This window comes from Mugil cephalus, chromosome 3, assembly GCF_022458985.1.
Source record: "Mugil cephalus isolate CIBA_MC_2020 chromosome 3, CIBA_Mcephalus_1.1, whole genome shotgun sequence".
In the NCBI taxonomy this organism is placed as follows: domain Eukaryota; kingdom Metazoa; phylum Chordata; class Actinopteri; order Mugiliformes; family Mugilidae; genus Mugil; species Mugil cephalus.
In genome coordinates, this window is record NC_061772.1 from 19,776,746 (window position 1) to 19,794,800 (window position 18,055).

Sequence of the window (18,055 nt, forward strand, 5' to 3'; positions counted from 1 at the left end):
GTTTTTTTATTTCATACTAAGTAAATGCTAGGATGTAATCTGACACCCGGTCAAAGCTGTTAGGGATGAAAGCACACTAAAAGCACCCATTGTTGTCTTTGTTTGAAAGTGACGTTGGAGAGAAAGATTATAGGACCGCATGTCAGGAAAGACAGGTTAGGAACATGCAAAACGAATCAAGTGAGCATCAGTGATCGCTGGCTTCTTATGTAATGCAGTTCAGGCAGCATTCTGGGGAAAATACCCTGGGCTCTGTGTGAAGCAGCTCACACGGAAGTGAAAAATCTGTTGGCTGATATGTATTGGAAAGTGCTCAAGATCTCAATGATACACATCCTGAGTTATGTGCGGTTTTGGAGATGTATGAAACCGCACACCCTTTTCTCGTCAGAACTTCCTTATCGCTCTATCTTTCGCCATTCCCATGTCTCAGGAGAAGCCAAAGCTTTGAACAAAACCACTACCTGCATTTCTGGCTTTGTCTCAAGTTTTTAATTGGCAAATTTAGACCTCAGTGAAAGAGTGCTCGGCTCAGTATGATCTCCCCCGGAGGCAGTGTGAGTTATACGTAATGATGATAACCGCGTGTGCAGGTATGTGACGGAAACGCTTGCATCTGCGCTGAGCTATAGCTTCAGGTTTTCTGGCACGTTCATGAAAGTTGCGACATGTGTCATGAGTTACTCAGCATGTGTGGGTGAGGTCTCGTCCAGACTTGCAGTCCACGCCCAGTTTGGGTCCTTTTCTGCCACTGTTAAGAATGGAATTTTACTGTATACTCTCTGTGATTCACAACGGTAATAACCGCAGGGCTAACTCACTAATCTCCTCGCTTTCATTGACGTATAGTTCGCTTCCACAGACGAGACGCTGCCAGTGATTCAGCATTCACAGCAAAGGAGCGTACAACGTCATCCCATGATGTATAACGGTCGAGGACTGAAGTAACTGATAGACAGATGGATAGGCAGACGCAGTGCAATGTAACCATGCCGCTGTGTTTCATCATTCTTCAGATTTCTGTGTTTTGCAGTGAACATGAGGTTTCATCAGTCAATAATGGCCGAAGTTCCATCTTGGGCCGCGCTTTTCCTTTACTTTCTGAGATGTTCCGACTCGCAGCGGTATTTCCCTTTGGCTGAACATTTTTTCATCTTTCAAAAGCAGGACTTGAAAAAAGAACATTGGCCCCATGGTCTTGTGTGGGTTTTCTTCAAAATAAATAAATAAATAAAATAAAAAAACAACCACTTGTAAGTCTTGAAATGTGAAAGTCTGAATTTCTGTAAATACATATGAAAAAAAAAACACAACCTGAACAGAAGCGCTGCTGGCCAAACACGTAAGGAGGAAAGTTTAAGGGGATAAATGTTAGATTGCTCTTCTGAAATTGCAGATTTTTCAAGTCTAAAACGCAACACAGGATTTTCACTGTGTTCATGAACAGTGAATATGAATGGTCAAACATTTGCGAAGCAGCATGGGTCTTTCGAGGGCATGCCCACTGGGCCCGTGCGGCCCAATTAGCAGCCATTCTCTCCCTGCCTCCCTCCCTCTGCCTCGCTGTTATCTCATGTTTCATGGCAGCCTCCATTGTTCAGTCTCCAAAATTCCGTGGCAGCCGAGCCCGGTGACCTGTGCACTGCAGCTCTCACACGTTTCACCACCAATACCAAGCAAGGCAAAATACTTCACATGAATGTGCCATCGTTTTTTTTTTTTTTTTTTTTTTTTACATTTTTTGCATCGCATTCTCAAAGGCTTACCACAAATAAAGTTTTGGCGAGGGGGAAACAGAATTATTTAGTGCACGACTGCCATCCAGTTTATGTCTTATGAATGAGATGTGAAGAATTTATAACTCCCAACAGAGAAGAAGACAGATGTTTCAGCTGCATTGGAAGTATTGTTTTCACTGGATTGGTTTTCATGGAGTTGGATGCATCATTGTTCAAATCATGTACAATGTTTCAGCGCATTGTCACCAAACACTTCTGTGTAATTGCCCATTGTTGTCTGACTTGAAGCCATGATTGCACATTTTCATTTCAAGGCACTGAAGTGATTTGTCTTCATTTGTCTTTGCACATTCAAAACCGCCGTGGTGAAAAAATATAAAATGATGGTTGCTCAGTATGAGAACACCATGGGCTTATGCAATGTTTTTCCACATAAAATGAAGTACGTGTATATGTGTTGTATTAAATACATCAGAACTGCAACTATCCAGGCTTGTCACGGAATTGTTATGGCATGCCGGCAAAAAAAAAAACGAAAAAAAAACAGACATTAAAATGAGTTGATTTATAGCTGCTGTTGAAAGGTAACGAAAGGTAAGTGAAAATTTTTGGCACTAAATTAAAATTTACCGTTTATCGATTGTGAGAGCTGCTTTCCTGTTTACTCACTGGTTAGATGCCTGGCAGCAAAGGTAGGGAAAACTATTTAATTGGAAGACAGGTTGCAGGCAGTTTCGCTCGAACTGGTGGGAAAGTGTCGCTGTAAATTTGTAAAACACTATATTAGTGTCCAGCCATCATGACAGAGGTTTGGAGTTTGCAGCCATTATGAACAACTTTTTTACCATTTATTGTTATTTACCTACATGTGGCGCCCAGCTCGTCATTTTGTTAATGTTTTTGAACTAGAATGTGACATTTGGATTCTGGATTTTTTTTTTTCTCACACCCACGAGAAAACTGTGACTACGGTTACTTCCTGAGAAATTCGCCACCAGCTGAACCTGAAATCTGACTTGTCTTCAGTTGAACATGTCATGTGAAAAGGTATATCGAATGATAATTGTTGAATTTGTGGCACACGTGGACAAGGAAACCGTTGACTTTCTTGTGCCTGCGTGTGAAGATGACATACCTGAGAGACAAACACCATTTCATCAGTATTTATTTAATTCAAATTATTATTCCAAATGTAATTTGCAGTTAATTCACATTCAGATTCAGATACTGCAGATTCAGAAAATGAATAGCATGAATATATTATCTCAAGAAGTGTAGAGCCTGCAGAGAAAACACTTGGACGATGGTGGAAAGGAAAATACTTGCAGAACCCAAGTTGGCTTGAAGACAGCAGGAAAAACTACAGGTTTAATACTTGGGACGGACCTTTTATAACTGCCGTTCTCTGCAACTAAAATCATTGAAAAAGCTCCAAAATAGCACATGAACCCTGTTGGATAATCTGACTTAACGGTCGACACAACACAAACGGTTTCATTTCGGTTACAGTTTTATGGGTCAGTGGAACAAAGTACTTTTTGTTTGCAATAAACAGTTTCATGGCTTGTTTAAAGTGAATGTAGCTGTTTCCCCGTGTCCGTGATGCTTGAACAGCATTTCACTCAGAGACACAGCAAATGAGAGACATAGGAAGTGAAAAAATACAATACCTCAAGTTTGTTTTTATCTTATTCGGTGACTTGTCCCATGACTGTTACATGTCAGCGTGTCACTTCTTTTTTTGATGAAGTTTGAATTTGTTTGTGTTTTTTGCAGCTGCCAAGTGTCCCATATCCTTATTAGATATCGCTGTTCACGTTTGTACCATTCTAAAATACTTACAAATCATTTTCTCATTTACATTTAGAATTTGTCCCCTTACAATTAATGTTGATCCAGTTACCGTTGAGACATTCACTCCAAACAACAGCACTAACGAAAGGCGATCTTTTGATGATTCTTAGAAGCCACACGGTCAAAGTTTGGCACTTTTAGTAGTTTGTAAAAGAGCTTTACAGTTATGTCAAGCATTAAACTCAAACACACAGTGAAACTCATGGAGGTGGTCAAAATATAATATTAATATAAAGGCTGCAGGTGTCTTTTCTACAGCCTGCGCTTATCACTGGTATCACTAGTGCAAGTGGAGAATTCGATAGCACTGGACTCCGGCTCGAGCACACTGACAAGAGGCAGACTCACACTGACATCTGCCAGATTAGTGACTGGCCAAAATGGGAGCTTCCACAGAGTACTCACAGGTCTCTTTGAAGTCACACTTTCATTACGCAGTAAGACTTGGAGTCCATTCAGCAGGTAAGCTGAGAAGTCATGAGGAGTGGCGGTATGGAGCAACAGCAAGCAGACCATTCCAAACAGAGATCTTTCAAGCTCACAGACAGCATGTCCAGACTAGATGCACAAATTATTATGAAACAGATTTCTTTCAAATGCTTCACTTGCTACGAATAAAAAACGATGGTTTACGCTTGCAGGTTGCATTTGAAGTAAAGTATTAGATAGTATTATTGGGAAGAAAAGTTGGTTTCGCAATACTCATATGCCGTTTTCAGTATTTAGATAAAATTATTACTTAAAGCAGTGAAAGTTTTAGAAATTGTGCTAATGGTTATTCCAGTTTTGTTTATCCCTTTCCCTACTTTACCACAGCCCTACATTAGGATATCTGTCATGTACATTATTGGGCAATTATTGCTTATAACTAGTGGTTCTATGCTTTCCTTCAAAACAGGAGTCTAGATATATTAAAACTACAGCTGGAGAAAACCTGGATATCCAAATTATCTCGGAGAGAGAAAATGTTTGGGCCTAATGGTGCTCGGAAGGACATTTCTTAGTAAACGATCAGAGTAAATGGGCCCGGGGGAATGGTAGGTGTTAGCTTCATTATTGTTGCAGGCGACATTATTGTAGACAGGTAAAAACAAAACAAAATGCAGCCCGGCATATTCTCATTTTGTTTCTACTTTATATGCTACCGATCACTCTTTAGGGGAAAGCATTGCAATTCACAAACATTGTTATTATATTTACATAATGGAAAAAGCATGGTTGAAATATTCTTAAAAATACATGTCCTCATACAAATGACGATGCAGATTCATCTAATACAGGCTGACCTAAAAGCTCCAATTAGAGTAGTTACTACACAAATTAATAATCATAAAATAATATAATAACACCGATGTGGGCCATAATGAGTACTTTTTATATTTGTAAGAGCAACCATGTTATGATTTATTTATTTTTAAAGCCTTACCTTTCTGGCATTTTTACATTTTTTCCTTTGTAGGGTAACTGAATGTTATGAGGGCATTTTATTTTATACCACATATAGAATTGAATTTTAATTAATTACTGTTTTCACTTTGCGGTCTGAATCTGACCCTGTTACACACCTCTATCTTCACTTTCCCACCGCATGCGTGAGGGGAGGAGGGGAGCTAAAAGGTCAGACAGGGGGAAGCGGGCGGGGAAAGCAGGGAGAAGGGTTGTGCAACATGTCAAAAAGGTAAGAATGTCTTTAATCATATCACTATTATTTGTAAATTAAAATTTTAAAATAAAATATTGCTTCTTTTAGTGAATTAAATATTTTCAGACGTCCGTCATAGATACCTGCATGATATGCATGGTATAAATGCATTAGTGTAAATCATAAATATCCTGAGGTGAAATGTTTGAATAACACCAGTAACTGTATGTTTGTTTGTTTTTTGTTTTTTTGTCTTTTTAATATTTATTTATTTAGCCTTGTTTCGATGTCTGTTCCTAAAAAAAGTATGTATAATGTTTGTTGAATAAAATAAATAAATAAATAAACATTGACTGTACGACAGATTACATCCGGGGACTTGGAGAGGCGACCTGTTTTAGGTGTCGCCCGCTGATGACGTCGTGTTAGCCGTTAGCCGCTAGCCGTTTCTACTCGTGCTTCTTAAACCACTGATTGTATACTGACATCACACCATAAACCAGGCAAGTTGAATAGTTCTGTGTTTATGTGCAAGTGGTTTTACAAGTAGAGGTCTGAACTAGCCACGTCGTGCCACGTTACAATGAGTTTGCGAGCTTAACTAACCAGTTTTCAAAGTTAGTCTAACTGGTGTATGTTAGCGTCGACTGTCAGCTGTCAGCTCTTAGCATGGGATTTAAATCGTGTTTTTATATTATTTTGATGGAGGGGACATCTCAAACCGTTTAGTGCTGCAAAACAGCGTTTTAATGAGCATGAGAAATTAAGTCGAAATGTCAGCGAAATGTTGTGGGGACGAGCGACTTCTCAACGTCAATGTTGTGTTGTGGTTAATGTGAACATAGTTGCCCTCAGTCAAACACTGTACAACTAAAAAGAATCCGTGTCATACTTTAATGGGTCCACTTGTTTCAAGTTGTACCTCAAGTACCACACAAATGTTTGCATTATTGGCTTGAAGCAGCTGTGCAGAGGACGCACTTGTACCACATGGCATTTGTTTACAAGGAAGTAGGATAAACGTGGTGACATGGTGAGAGATCGTAGTTCTTAGTTTTCTTTAAGTTTTCATTCCGGCTTAGACAGATGGCATCATTGATGTAGTTTGAGTTAATAATGAAATAAGCTGCTTATTGCATATTCAAGTAGCTGTGTGGAACTTTGCAAGTCATGGCCAGAGAGTGAAAAGGGACCTTAAATTCAATTCAGTTATTCAGGTGAATGCAGGTCGAGGGAAATTCAAGTTTTACCCATCAGAAGAGAATGACATAGACGATTTTATATATACACAATATAAAGGTAATTTTTCCCATGTGTGTCATATTGGTCAGTTTGTTATTTAATGTTGTAGTTTTGGCTGAATGTTAGTTTTACAGCTGCAACTGGAGAATGTGGTAACACACAACCTATCAGACGTGACATTGTTATGTTATTAGTGCCGTTGCTTTGGCAATCTATGAATTTGGCAGGACGACCTTCTGACATCGAGTGTTTGAGTTCAAATATCAAAGTCTTTCTCAGGAAGAGCACACTCCTCACCTTCAATCAAGTTATATTGCTTTATGATGGATTTTTTATTTCCAATAAAAATTTGCATACACTTGATTAAATGAGTAATGACTCCGGGGTGTGGCTCTTTTGAGTGTGTGTGTGCTGACATGCACAGAGTTATCACTGCAGTTCCAGTGGTAACTGAACAGCAGTTAGCAGCACGAAATGGGTTTCACTTGTATTAATCATGGTAAAACAAGTCGTGGATGGAGATTAAAAACTTGATGCACAACTTTTACACATACAAACATATACATTTAGAATGTTAGGACCAGAACTAACAAATGTTTTCAATTTGTTCATCTGTTTTATTTTACAAAGAGTTCAGAAGGTAAATATCTTCACTTTGCATGGATTTAAAAAGTCAAAAGCAGAAATACTTCCTGCAAGAGTAGAGAAGCTGTAACAGATGAAAGTTTGCCCAAACTACAAATCCACTGTTGAATCATTTAATGTAGATCATTTAAAAAATCCCTACATTAAAACATATTGTAAAGGGAAATATCCATTTTATATGCATTTCATTTTTGCTTATCCTGCTTCTCATGTGTATAAGGACAGGAATTACAATTTGATTACAATTTTTGTGTTTAACTGTGCACGTTGTTCTTTGGTAAGAGCACATATTTTACATGACACTAAAATCTCAGCACAATTAAATAAACAATTCAGAAGCAGGACAGTTACACTAGGATTCTTTTTAGAGTGTTAGTAATTTTGCTAAAGCAGAACGAGAAGTGATGGTGACGACTGCGTAGTAGTAACATGCATTACCAGAATTGTCTATTGTGTAGTAGAGTGAGCAGTTAAATGAAAATACCAGAGAATGGCCACCATACTTATATTGCTACCAGAGAATGACCATCATACTTATATTGCTTCCTTGCGGATTCCGCTTAATTTACTCGTACAGCACTATTTAAAGCATAAGGCCATGTTGTGCACATTTTTCTTGCCTGTTGTCAAAATTACAATTAAGCACTCTTTAGTGGTTGTTGTCTAATCACTTGGTACTTAAAAGCAACAACGATTCATAACACGTATTTGAGATTTATATCTATTTATGTAAATATATATATATAAAATAAAAATAAAACATGCTATTTGCAGCATGTATTAGTCCCTCCTGTTTCCTGTTTGTTAATTCAGATGCTGCAAGCAAAAGTGTCAAATTAAAAATGCCTTCACATTACAGATGGCTAATTTAATGTGAAGGCAAGTTTATTCAAAGTGAATAAATAGTTGGTTAACAAAAAACTCACAACCATCACAAGGCTACAGTCATTAAAAAACTATAAACACTGACTGATGATGCAATTTCAGGAATGACGAAAATACCACTAAACACACTGCACACACACCTCTGCAAATGTCTCCCCAATTACCTGAAGTAACGGTGGCCAGTCCAAAATTTGTAACCAAAAAACCCAACCGTATCCTATAACCTCACATTCACCTTCAGGCAATTTAAGCTTTAGCGTATTCTGAGCTTAGTTAAACCAGACACTGTTTACTGTAAGCTAACAGACATTGTTTGTTAGTTGTCAGTATTCACTGAGAAATCTGCCAAGATGATACCACAAAGAGTCTTTGTAGTTTCCTGCAGCACAACTCATCCATTTAAATCATAGACAGTCACAAATATAAGTGAATGCACAGCCAGTACTAATGTCCCTGCAGCCAACGCGCCCAAAGGAAACCCTTAATGTGAAAGGCTGACTGTCATGGCTTGTTTTGTTGATTGTTTTTCATTTTCATACTGGCAAAAAAAAAAAGGAGGGGGTTTGCCTCCCCTGTGCATGTCCTCATGAAAACTAATGACAGTGCTGTGTATTTAGTATTGGTACGTCTAGGCTGCTCTCCGCTCGACCACACTGAAATGCAATATATCTTTTGTATTTGTTTTCTGGGCTGTGATTTGATTCTAATGTGGCATGGAAAATTCGTGTCACAATGAAAAACGGTTTGTTCGGTTTATAGAGACGAAAGGCCAAATAATTGTCTTTTGAACAAATCTATGTTGTTTACTCATGAGTGAATGCATAGAATTATGCATAAGGCGATGTGTGTTTTATCGGACCATATTTGCCTGTTTGTTTTGTTTTTATTTAGTTGTTTTAAGCCTTCCAGCAGTTTCATTTGACCTTTTTCAGTTTAAAAAACTAAACACACAAAAAAAGAAAGGAGCGGAAAACATGGGGGGAACATGCCATTTGCATGTTTTCCGCATTTGCTTTTATCTGTTCAACTATCTTTTCTTACTTTTTCCTTCCTTATTCATTTAAGGGTGTTGCGTAATCATTTGTATAAACAGGATTCTTTGTAAGTGGTGACAGCTGTTTTTTTTGGAGCTACTCTGCTTATCTTCCCTTCAATCAAAGGGAACTAGGTTTTTCCCCTTAATATACGCATGGTATGAGAACAAGGAAAAAAAATGAGTGGGAATGACTTACCTTTTTTCGTCTGTATTTCCACAGTGTCTGGTTCCTGTTACGTAAATCTAGGGAGACTTCAATAGAATCCTGTTACTTTATTTTTTTTTTCAAGTCATACGTTATTGCCAGCCTTTGCCAGACCTCTTCTCTTTTCACTGTCAAATATCTCAGTTTGGTCGATGGCTTTGTCACAGGAGATGTCGTCCGTGTGCGGCACCAGCAATGGCTGCCCAGATGCGGGTCAAGAGGCCTTGGCGAAACAGGCAAGCATAACACGGCAGATAAACACTTTTGTATGAAATGATGTTGTAGATGTGCACCTGAAACCTGCCAAAGTGAGAAACCTCAAACTATTTAGGAAGCTTTTAGCTCCCTTTTCATTAGCAGTAATTAAGGACACATTGGTCATTGTGAATGCTAATATGTTTCCATGACCGTTTCTATTATAGGTGTAAATATGTGTTGTATGTAGGCCATGTACAAGATAAGATTTAAAATCATCCTGTGTCGCATTTAATTTCTGAAATTTCCCCTAAGACTGCCTCTGAGTACCCATTAGGTTAGTCCTGCTGAATGTATTAATCTAAAACAGGCCCCAAATTTATAGTTTAATATTTTTAATTAAAACAATTAGCACAGTATTTATTTATTTATTTTTGTGCCAATTTTACTCAAATAAGAGTAACTGGTGTTTTTGTTAGCGACTGTTTACATCTGTGGATTACTGCACATTTAGTGTTGAGTTGAGTGTGTGCAGAATTAAGTCTAAATAAAAGAAAGGAACACATTGGCCAGTCCAATGAAATGCCAAAATAGTTTTTAATAGCGTACTAGTCAGACTCCCAGGATTATTGGTAGGATCCGCTCTTTTTCTTAATATGAGAAACATATAGAGCTAATTTTACTGGAGCAGCATTAAATGTAGTGAATTGGTTATACTAGTTTTATTGTACCTATGTAACCCAAATGCCAGCACTTAAATTTTAGATTTACATTTAAGATTAATTCACATTTATTGAGTGTTAAATTTGAGTCTTTATTACTTGCTCAGTGGTCTTGTGTCTCTCACAGGAGAAGGAGCATCCCTGCGTACTCATTCCTGAGTTATGTCGACTCTTCTACCAGCTGGGATGGGTGACGGGGACGGGTGGAGGCATCAGCCTGAAACAAGGGTTTGGACTCAGATATATTTCTCCCACAACAGGGCTTCTACAAGGCCAGCTGTGTACACTCATTGACAGATCTCAATTTTGAAAAATATATATAAAAATAGTACTGTGGAGTTTTCTTTTAAAGAGTAATTGTGTATGGACAGAAGTGCAGTGAGGCTAATTAGAGAAATGTTTCTTTTTGACAGTGTACGCAGATCCAGAGTGAGGACAAAAAGCCCCAGTTCTTCTGTAATGAAACGAAATTCATATTGAAGTCTTTGGCAGGTTATTACAAACATCTCTGAACTATTTATTTCTGGTTGGCAACTACAAAAAAAAACACCCTTTAGTAAATCTCTGGTTAAAGTATGGAATGGCAGACGTTTATTTAAGCCAACAAGGGGAGCTTGATGAAACCGTCACTGAATCTAAATAAGACGCAGTGACTGCTCGTCTATGTACACTCATATTTTAGTCAGTTAGTAAAACAGTGAACCTCTAACATTATTCAAAGAAGTATTTCTTTTCATCTTGTGAAATGATTATACCTTTAGATTCAAGTAGAAAATAAGCCCTTCTAAGCTCCACTGTATCATTCTCCAAAAAGGCTGTGACAGAATGCTAAGTATCCTTGCAGTTTCAACTGGAGATCAAGATACACAATCAAATAACACAATCAGATGTTCTCAAGCAAATACGCAAGAGATAAATCTGTTTGAATCTACAATACGGCTGTGTTGTTAGACGTTTTACACAAAAAGTATATCTTCTTCAGTGAGTGCAGTTCTCCATTGGAATTTGTGAAGCCTTTTTGTCCACAGTTGCTTAGGCTTGACTCAGATATGACTCACAGCCTGAGGCGGCATTGCCAAACCTTGTGCTCAAAATCAATAAGCTGCTTCTTTATCTGGGAATGTTTGTTGGTAGACAAAGCAGAGTTCAGTGCCTTTATCCTTTGCATTCTATGCGAAAAAGTATGAGACTGAAAACATTTAAACAAATGCATGATCGTTGTGAAGCGTTGGAGAGGATTAGCTGAGGTCATCTACACATGCAGTTCTGCTGTTACAGTTTGGTTTATTTTAGCCATTGTAGAGTAGTTCACGTGTCCAAGGCCATAGAATTTTCAGCCTTCAACAACAACAACATGCTCTGTTAAGGCAGTGCTTCTCACACTTTTTTGGTCGCACCCCACTGCAGTAACCCCAGATCTCCAACGCCTCGGCAATAGGTCTCAGCAATTCAAGTCAATGTGTTTCCTATGGTGTGTTTCAGAAGTGGTTGGGCGGCTGTTGTTCAGGCAGGAATTCCATTGTTGGAAAACATAGTGGATCCGGGGTTATTTTCAAGAAAGAAGGCGCTTTAAACTGAATATTTCCTGCCTTGTCCCTGTCACGACTCTGTTCCCCACCAGTGGGGCAGGCCCACACTTTGAGCACTGTGTTAGGGAAATCTGTTATGTTGACATTTAATATCCACATAAATTAGACAGAGCAACAACTGGAAGTTTCAGGTAAATGCTCAATTCGCAACCAAACAAAATATCTGTGGTTAACACACCCAGATCACATATAGATAATTACTTACAATTACTACTTTGATGATTGTGTTGTTTGTTGTTTGTTTCCTGGGTTCTGTCTTACCAGGATCTACTTTAATGTCCTTGTTAATGACGGGCTTATGAGTACCCTTGTGGCCTAGTTATTAGACATATCTTGGTTTGGATCATGGATCATCATATATCATCGTAAATGGAATATGGCGTTTTGGTGGAACAGCACAAAAAATTATTATTCATATCTCTCTAAACATGATGAGTACAAGTAATGAATGAATAATACTGATGTGCCTACGTGCGCTACCTGATTTTAGACATCCTCCTAGAGAAGCTCAGCATTTGTTTCCCAATGAAAGCAGGTATTAACAGCACCAGGAAGCGTTTTTTTTTTTTTTTTACACAATTGTGACCCAGAATTGCTCCACTGTACCTGTTTAAATCCTGTTCCTTGATGACTTGCTTGATTGCAACATACCTTTTTGCTTGCTGTGTTAATCATAGTGATCACATCTACATTGCACCATCAGGCGTCCAGAAAGAGAGAATACAGGTAAGCAGGTTCTTCCCACGGTGTTCTTCTCCTTTGTAGAAATGATGATTCAGATTGAGCAGTGATGAAAATGTCAAGTCATAGCTTTCTAATGGCTTTGTATTTCTCAGCCAGAAGATATGTTTGTGTGTGACATGGAGGAGAAGGACATCAGCTGTCCGCCTGCCTGGAAGAAACTAAAGAAAAGCCAGTGTACACCACTTTTTATGAACGCGTATACTATGAGAGGTTGGTCACTTACACGTCACAGTAACACTTGTTCTAACCACGGTGTGCGGTAGAGGAAAGGATGCATCACTAATTTGAATAATAAAAAGGCAATCCATCGCACAACGAAAGAAAAAAATGTTTTTTGTTAACAGGTCATTTTAATCTAAAAGGCTAAATGCACCTGGAAAAAGTTAGTGCATGTTCCAGGATGCTGTGATTATGGTCACTTAGAGTGGTACGTCATTTTGAAATTATGTTTAAAAAAAGTAGCGATGGAAACTACATTGTGAATTCAACAATTTACAATTCCAAATGGTTTGCTCTGTTTTGTTTGCGCTCTCATTTACCCATTACATTTGACACAAAATTCATTCTGTTAACGTGTGTTTCATAAAATGCCCTGGAAGGTGCTTATTTGAATAAAGCCTGGCTACAGGATTTTTAAAATCCTACCCTGGGATCAGGTGGCATTGCACATTTAAAGATAAATCTATTCTTCTCTCTCTTTACAAATATTCATACACCTTATGTATATAGGGAAAAAAAAATAAACAAATACTGAATGCTAAATTTATGTAGCTGAGAAAGTGTTTGGGCGGTCGGATCGGGGATCTCTCTTCTCCAAAGAGGTGGAGGCGATTTTAACTTGTGTCAACAGCAGCGTGCTAGCCAATGTTTCCTGTGCTTTACCACACCATCAGCTCCTCCGTGTCCTTGTAGATTTGTTACGATTGTTCTGACACACTCATCCTAAAGATCAAACATCGAGACGGCTACGACGAGTCTGCGGACAGTAAACCCTCACATTACCTCTTAATCTGGGCTAAACCTCTGTACAGAGCAAGGTCTGGACTAGATTTTTCCCCCAGTTCCAAGGAGGGATGAATCTGGGGATAAAACAGCCTTCAGCCCGTGAATTCTATGTGGAGCTTAAGTTTACCCTGAAAGAGAAATTATAAATTAAAGACAATGGTATCAGTACATACTTGAATATATACTTGAATACATACTTGAAATTGAAATATATCATACATTTATCAATAAAGGCATTGTAATATATTATCAACTAATTCCTTCCACCCTGGTGTGTTCGTTTGCATCCTTTGCAAATGAGGAGACCTCTGAAACCCCAGGAACAATTTCTAAGAATTTCAAAAGATAATTTCTCATCATCTTTGAGTGGCATGCGTGATTCTTTTTGCTTTGGTACAACTATCATTTCGGAGAGACAATACTATTAGACAGTATTTAAAAAAAAACCCAAATGTGATTTTCCTTTGCTGAAATACAGGGGCCCAGGCAGTCATACACACCCACTCCAAGGCTGCTGTCATGGCAACGCTGCTGTATCCTGGCAAAGAGTTCAGGATAACGCACCAGGAGATGATCAAGGGGATTCGTAAGGGCACCTCAGGCACAAACTATCGGTATGTTATCAAGCAGCGAGGATTAGTGAAGTCCAAAGTGCTTCCAAGTGTTTTTATATCTCAGTCAAGTAGACGGTTGGGAAGTTGCTGTGAAAGCATCTTGGCACTCACAAACTTAAATCCAATGGTTGACACTAGACATGTTAAACTTGGTATAAAATACTAATGCTATGAATTGACAGTGTTTTTCAGTCCCAACTTAACATGCAGCTCATCTGCCAAGCACTATAAAAACAAATGCAAACTTGAAGAACAATTAGTCAGGGCAGGGTACTGGTGTGCTACATGCTTGCATATTCATAGTAGCAGAAATTTCCATCACGTCCTCATATGACAGCAGCCACCTTTTTTAAACAAACATGTTTGTTGTACTGCCATTATGAGGGTTGACCACGGTACACCAAAACTGTGTTACGATTTCATCATAGGTGGTGTTGATTTACACGTAAAACCCACAAGGATGTTTCTCAGCAGTGGTCTCTTTTTACATCAATGTGCCCAGTCTTGCTTTATATTTCTCAAAAGCCCTGATGGTTGGTCTGCGCAAACACAACACGAGCAGAAATGTGGTTCCCTGCCAAACCATATTTGAAAGGTATGGCAGTGAAGTACTTACCCATCCATAACGCTGAGAATGAAGGATATGTTGGAATGCTTTTACTCTGGTTACACAGAGACAGCCAGTGAGGACCCTGCAGGATTAGGGCAGCAACTGGAAGAACTGTCATCAATGATTCTTCTTTTTAAGGGCCTGAGACCTCAACTAGTTTTGTTCTGCTTAGAGTTCAAAACCTAATCATATTTTCTAACACACAAAACAACCTGAATATCCTTATTTGCTTCCTGTTTTAAGTGCTAGGAACTGTTTGACAATCAAAGTGTTACCTCCGTTTGAGGTCTTAATTTGAGGTCTTAATGTTAAAAATGAATGCCTCAAAAAGTTATCAGCCACAGTGTCATCTATTATGCTGTACCCTTTGTATACGCAGATATGATGACACCCTGGTGGTGCCTATTATTGAAAATACACCCGAGGAGAAGGACTTGAAAGACCGGATGGCTCGGGCAATGGAACAATACCCAGATTCGTGCGCGGTTCTCGTCCGCCGCCATGGCGTCTATGTCTGGGGCGAATCATGGGAAAAAGCTAAGACTATGTGAGTATTTTAATCCCAACACTATTAATCTTTTTATATATTTGCATCAGTATAAACATGAAGAAAGCACATGTCGCAAAGGAAATTAAAATCCTTGCATTTTGTAGGTGCGAATGCTACGACTACCTGTTTGACATCGCAGTCCAGATGAAGCAGTGTGGACTCGACCCTTCATCCCTTCCACTGGAAGAAAAGGGAATAGTTTGACATTCGTTGGCTCTTTTTAAAGATACATTTGTTGCAGAAAGGTTGGTGGAGTCCAATCAGGGGAGCAGATTGTAATCATTTGCCTTTCACGCTGGCCCGCTTCCAATTTTATGAAATTCTGTGTTAAGGGAAGGAGCAGGGTTGAAGGAGATTGAATGCCTGTGATGTGGAAGTACCTGGAGGTAAAATGTAAAGCACTGTGGGACAACCCAAGAGTGAGCAGCTGTCAAATCAGTGTCCTCAGGTTCAAATGCTTTTCTATTCAAGTCTCACTGCACTGGAAGCAAGGTCTTGTTGTATGTGAGGCATGAACATACCTTGCATCTAAATTGATCTGCAGGAAGACCTTGGCTTCCTTTGCTTCAATCAAAAATGAGTGATGGGATTTTCTTAGCAAGTTGTGGAAATTGTTTCCCCTTACATGAACCTCCCAGCTGTAGTTAAAATAAACACATTTTCTAAAATAATGACTTTCTCAAGTTCTTATTCTATTCAAACAATGACTCCTGGTGTTTCATGCAAGGTACAAATCATACTTGACATTTTGCAGGTCTGACCATAAATAAGGCATGCACACATGTGGTCGTTTTGTCAAACACCTTTTACCGAAAATAACCTTGTAGTGCATAAAAGGGCTCTTGCTGTGTTCATGGACATCCTTTAATTCCTGGACCAGCATTCAAGCAGCAGGCAAGTGCATTTGGTGCAAACCTCACACAATGCCTTTGTGTAGATCTGTGCGCAGCATGAGTTCAGTTGTCTGCACACTCATTTTTTTATGAAAGCCGGCTTTTAACAACCACTCTGTTGCCACTATCCCGTTGCTTCCACCACTATACTCACACACACAAACACTGTTGAATGTGCCGCCGGGTTATTTAAGTGGTAAAATCAAGATACACATATTGTCATATACAAAAATACGTCAATAAAACAGTATAGAAAATAAAAAAGTTTGCTACGATTTCTCGGTCTTCTAATTAATGAGGATTTCATACAAACTAAACTTAAGTCCATTAACATTAAAATGACACTGTGAATGTCACAATGTAAGACTCAATGTCCCAACTGAAATTACTCCTGATTTTTTTATTTATTTAATTTTTTTTTTGTTTTTATCTTAAATTATTCACATTTAGGTAGAAAACCAAGCAGCGTCAAAGTCAGACTGTAATCTGACGCCAACATTTCGAGAAACTCAAACCTTGCATACCAAAAGTTCTGTATATTATAATTTCCAATATTCATTCCATTGTGCTTTCATATTAATATTCATTAGCTGTCAGCCAGAAAAGTTCAGCAACAGACGCGTTAAGAATAGAATATGAAGACAGACTCGTGTGATAAGAGAGCTCAGAGGAGCGCAGTGGCTCATCATCCATACTGTGGATTGGGGCCAGTTGGGCACAGATACCTTTCTCAAAAATACCTGGCGTCTGTGCACAACTGCTGCAAGTTACAGGATTATTTTGAATAGTGAATGTAGCCCGGCATTATAGTGTGCAGTTGGTCACTTTAGAGATAAGCAGGAATAAATGTTACATTCATTTTCCATGATGTGTTAACTGTAGTGGTCTGTAGGTAGGTTGTCATTCTCTCAACAGTGAAGCCATTTTTTCCCATTATTTTCAACACCAAAGCTTAAACTAATGATAAGTATGGTAATGAGTGGGAAGGAAAACCTACCCGAGCTAATAATGTAGTCTGGAGGTTGGTGAGGAACCTTTTGCTATTTTATTTCTGAGGAGTGTAGAAGCCAATAACGTAACACCTGCTGATAACGTAATAAATATGTCGTTTTTCAAATGTCATTGGCCAATAACCCTAATAACTAGCCAATAACGTAATAAAAGTATTGAACCGATAACGTAATCACTTTTGGCCAATAACGTAATAATTTATTAGATTATTAACTGGTTATTACATAACTGTTCTGGTTAAAAAAAAAAAAATCGTTGCAAATCTAATAACTGAGCCAATAATGTCATAATACATCATTTTATTTAACTCTTGATTAATGGATACAACTGATAAAATCTCACTACGTGTGGAAGCACACATTTGCAAACGTACAGTAGTATGATCTGAAATATGTATGATAAGCGACTTAATTATTAGTTTTATTTATGTCGAGCGTTCAGTCTTGTAAACTCTTGAAGATCGTAATTTTTTTTCAGTTTTTTAATTCCAACAAGATGGCAATGGGGAGACTTTGACTTTCTTCTTCTTTAAACTTCCTTGCTTCCTTTCTAGCACACATGGTACACGGTAATCACTGATGAATTTTCTTAGTTAATTCTGATCAAATTCTTGCATATACCACATACAATCCTATATATTTAGTGCAAGAGGGCATAACATTATTGAGAGTGTACTCAAAACTGACTATTGCTAACTGTAGGCTAGTTATTAGCATTATTAACTATGACAGTTTGATAATATCAAGGGGCATCAACCTTTTTAAAGATAAATGTGCATGCATGTATGTATGTGTTTTAGCACATGACTTCTGGGGAATTTTGTGGAAATTAATGGATTAATATATATGTATAAAAAAACATCCCTCTCATCCTC

The 18,055-nt window shown here is 38.3% G+C and overlaps 1 protein-coding gene across 1 annotated transcript; it reads left to right on the forward strand.

The window, feature by feature from the left end:
• Positions 1–5,603: 5,603 nt before the first annotated feature.
• LOC125005878 (APAF1 interacting protein) lies at positions 5,604–15,948 on the forward strand. Its single transcript, XM_047581515.1, has 8 exons — positions 5,604–5,738; positions 9,416–9,484; positions 10,293–10,393; positions 12,432–12,480; positions 12,591–12,708; positions 13,982–14,117; positions 15,107–15,274; positions 15,382–15,948. The coding sequence occupies exons 2-8, from the start codon at positions 9,419–9,421 to the stop codon at positions 15,479–15,481; spliced, it is 738 nt and encodes a 245-aa protein (XP_047437471.1). The 5' UTR covers positions 5,604–5,738; positions 9,416–9,418; the 3' UTR covers positions 15,482–15,948.
• The last annotated feature ends 2,107 nt before the right edge of the window (positions 15,949–18,055 follow it).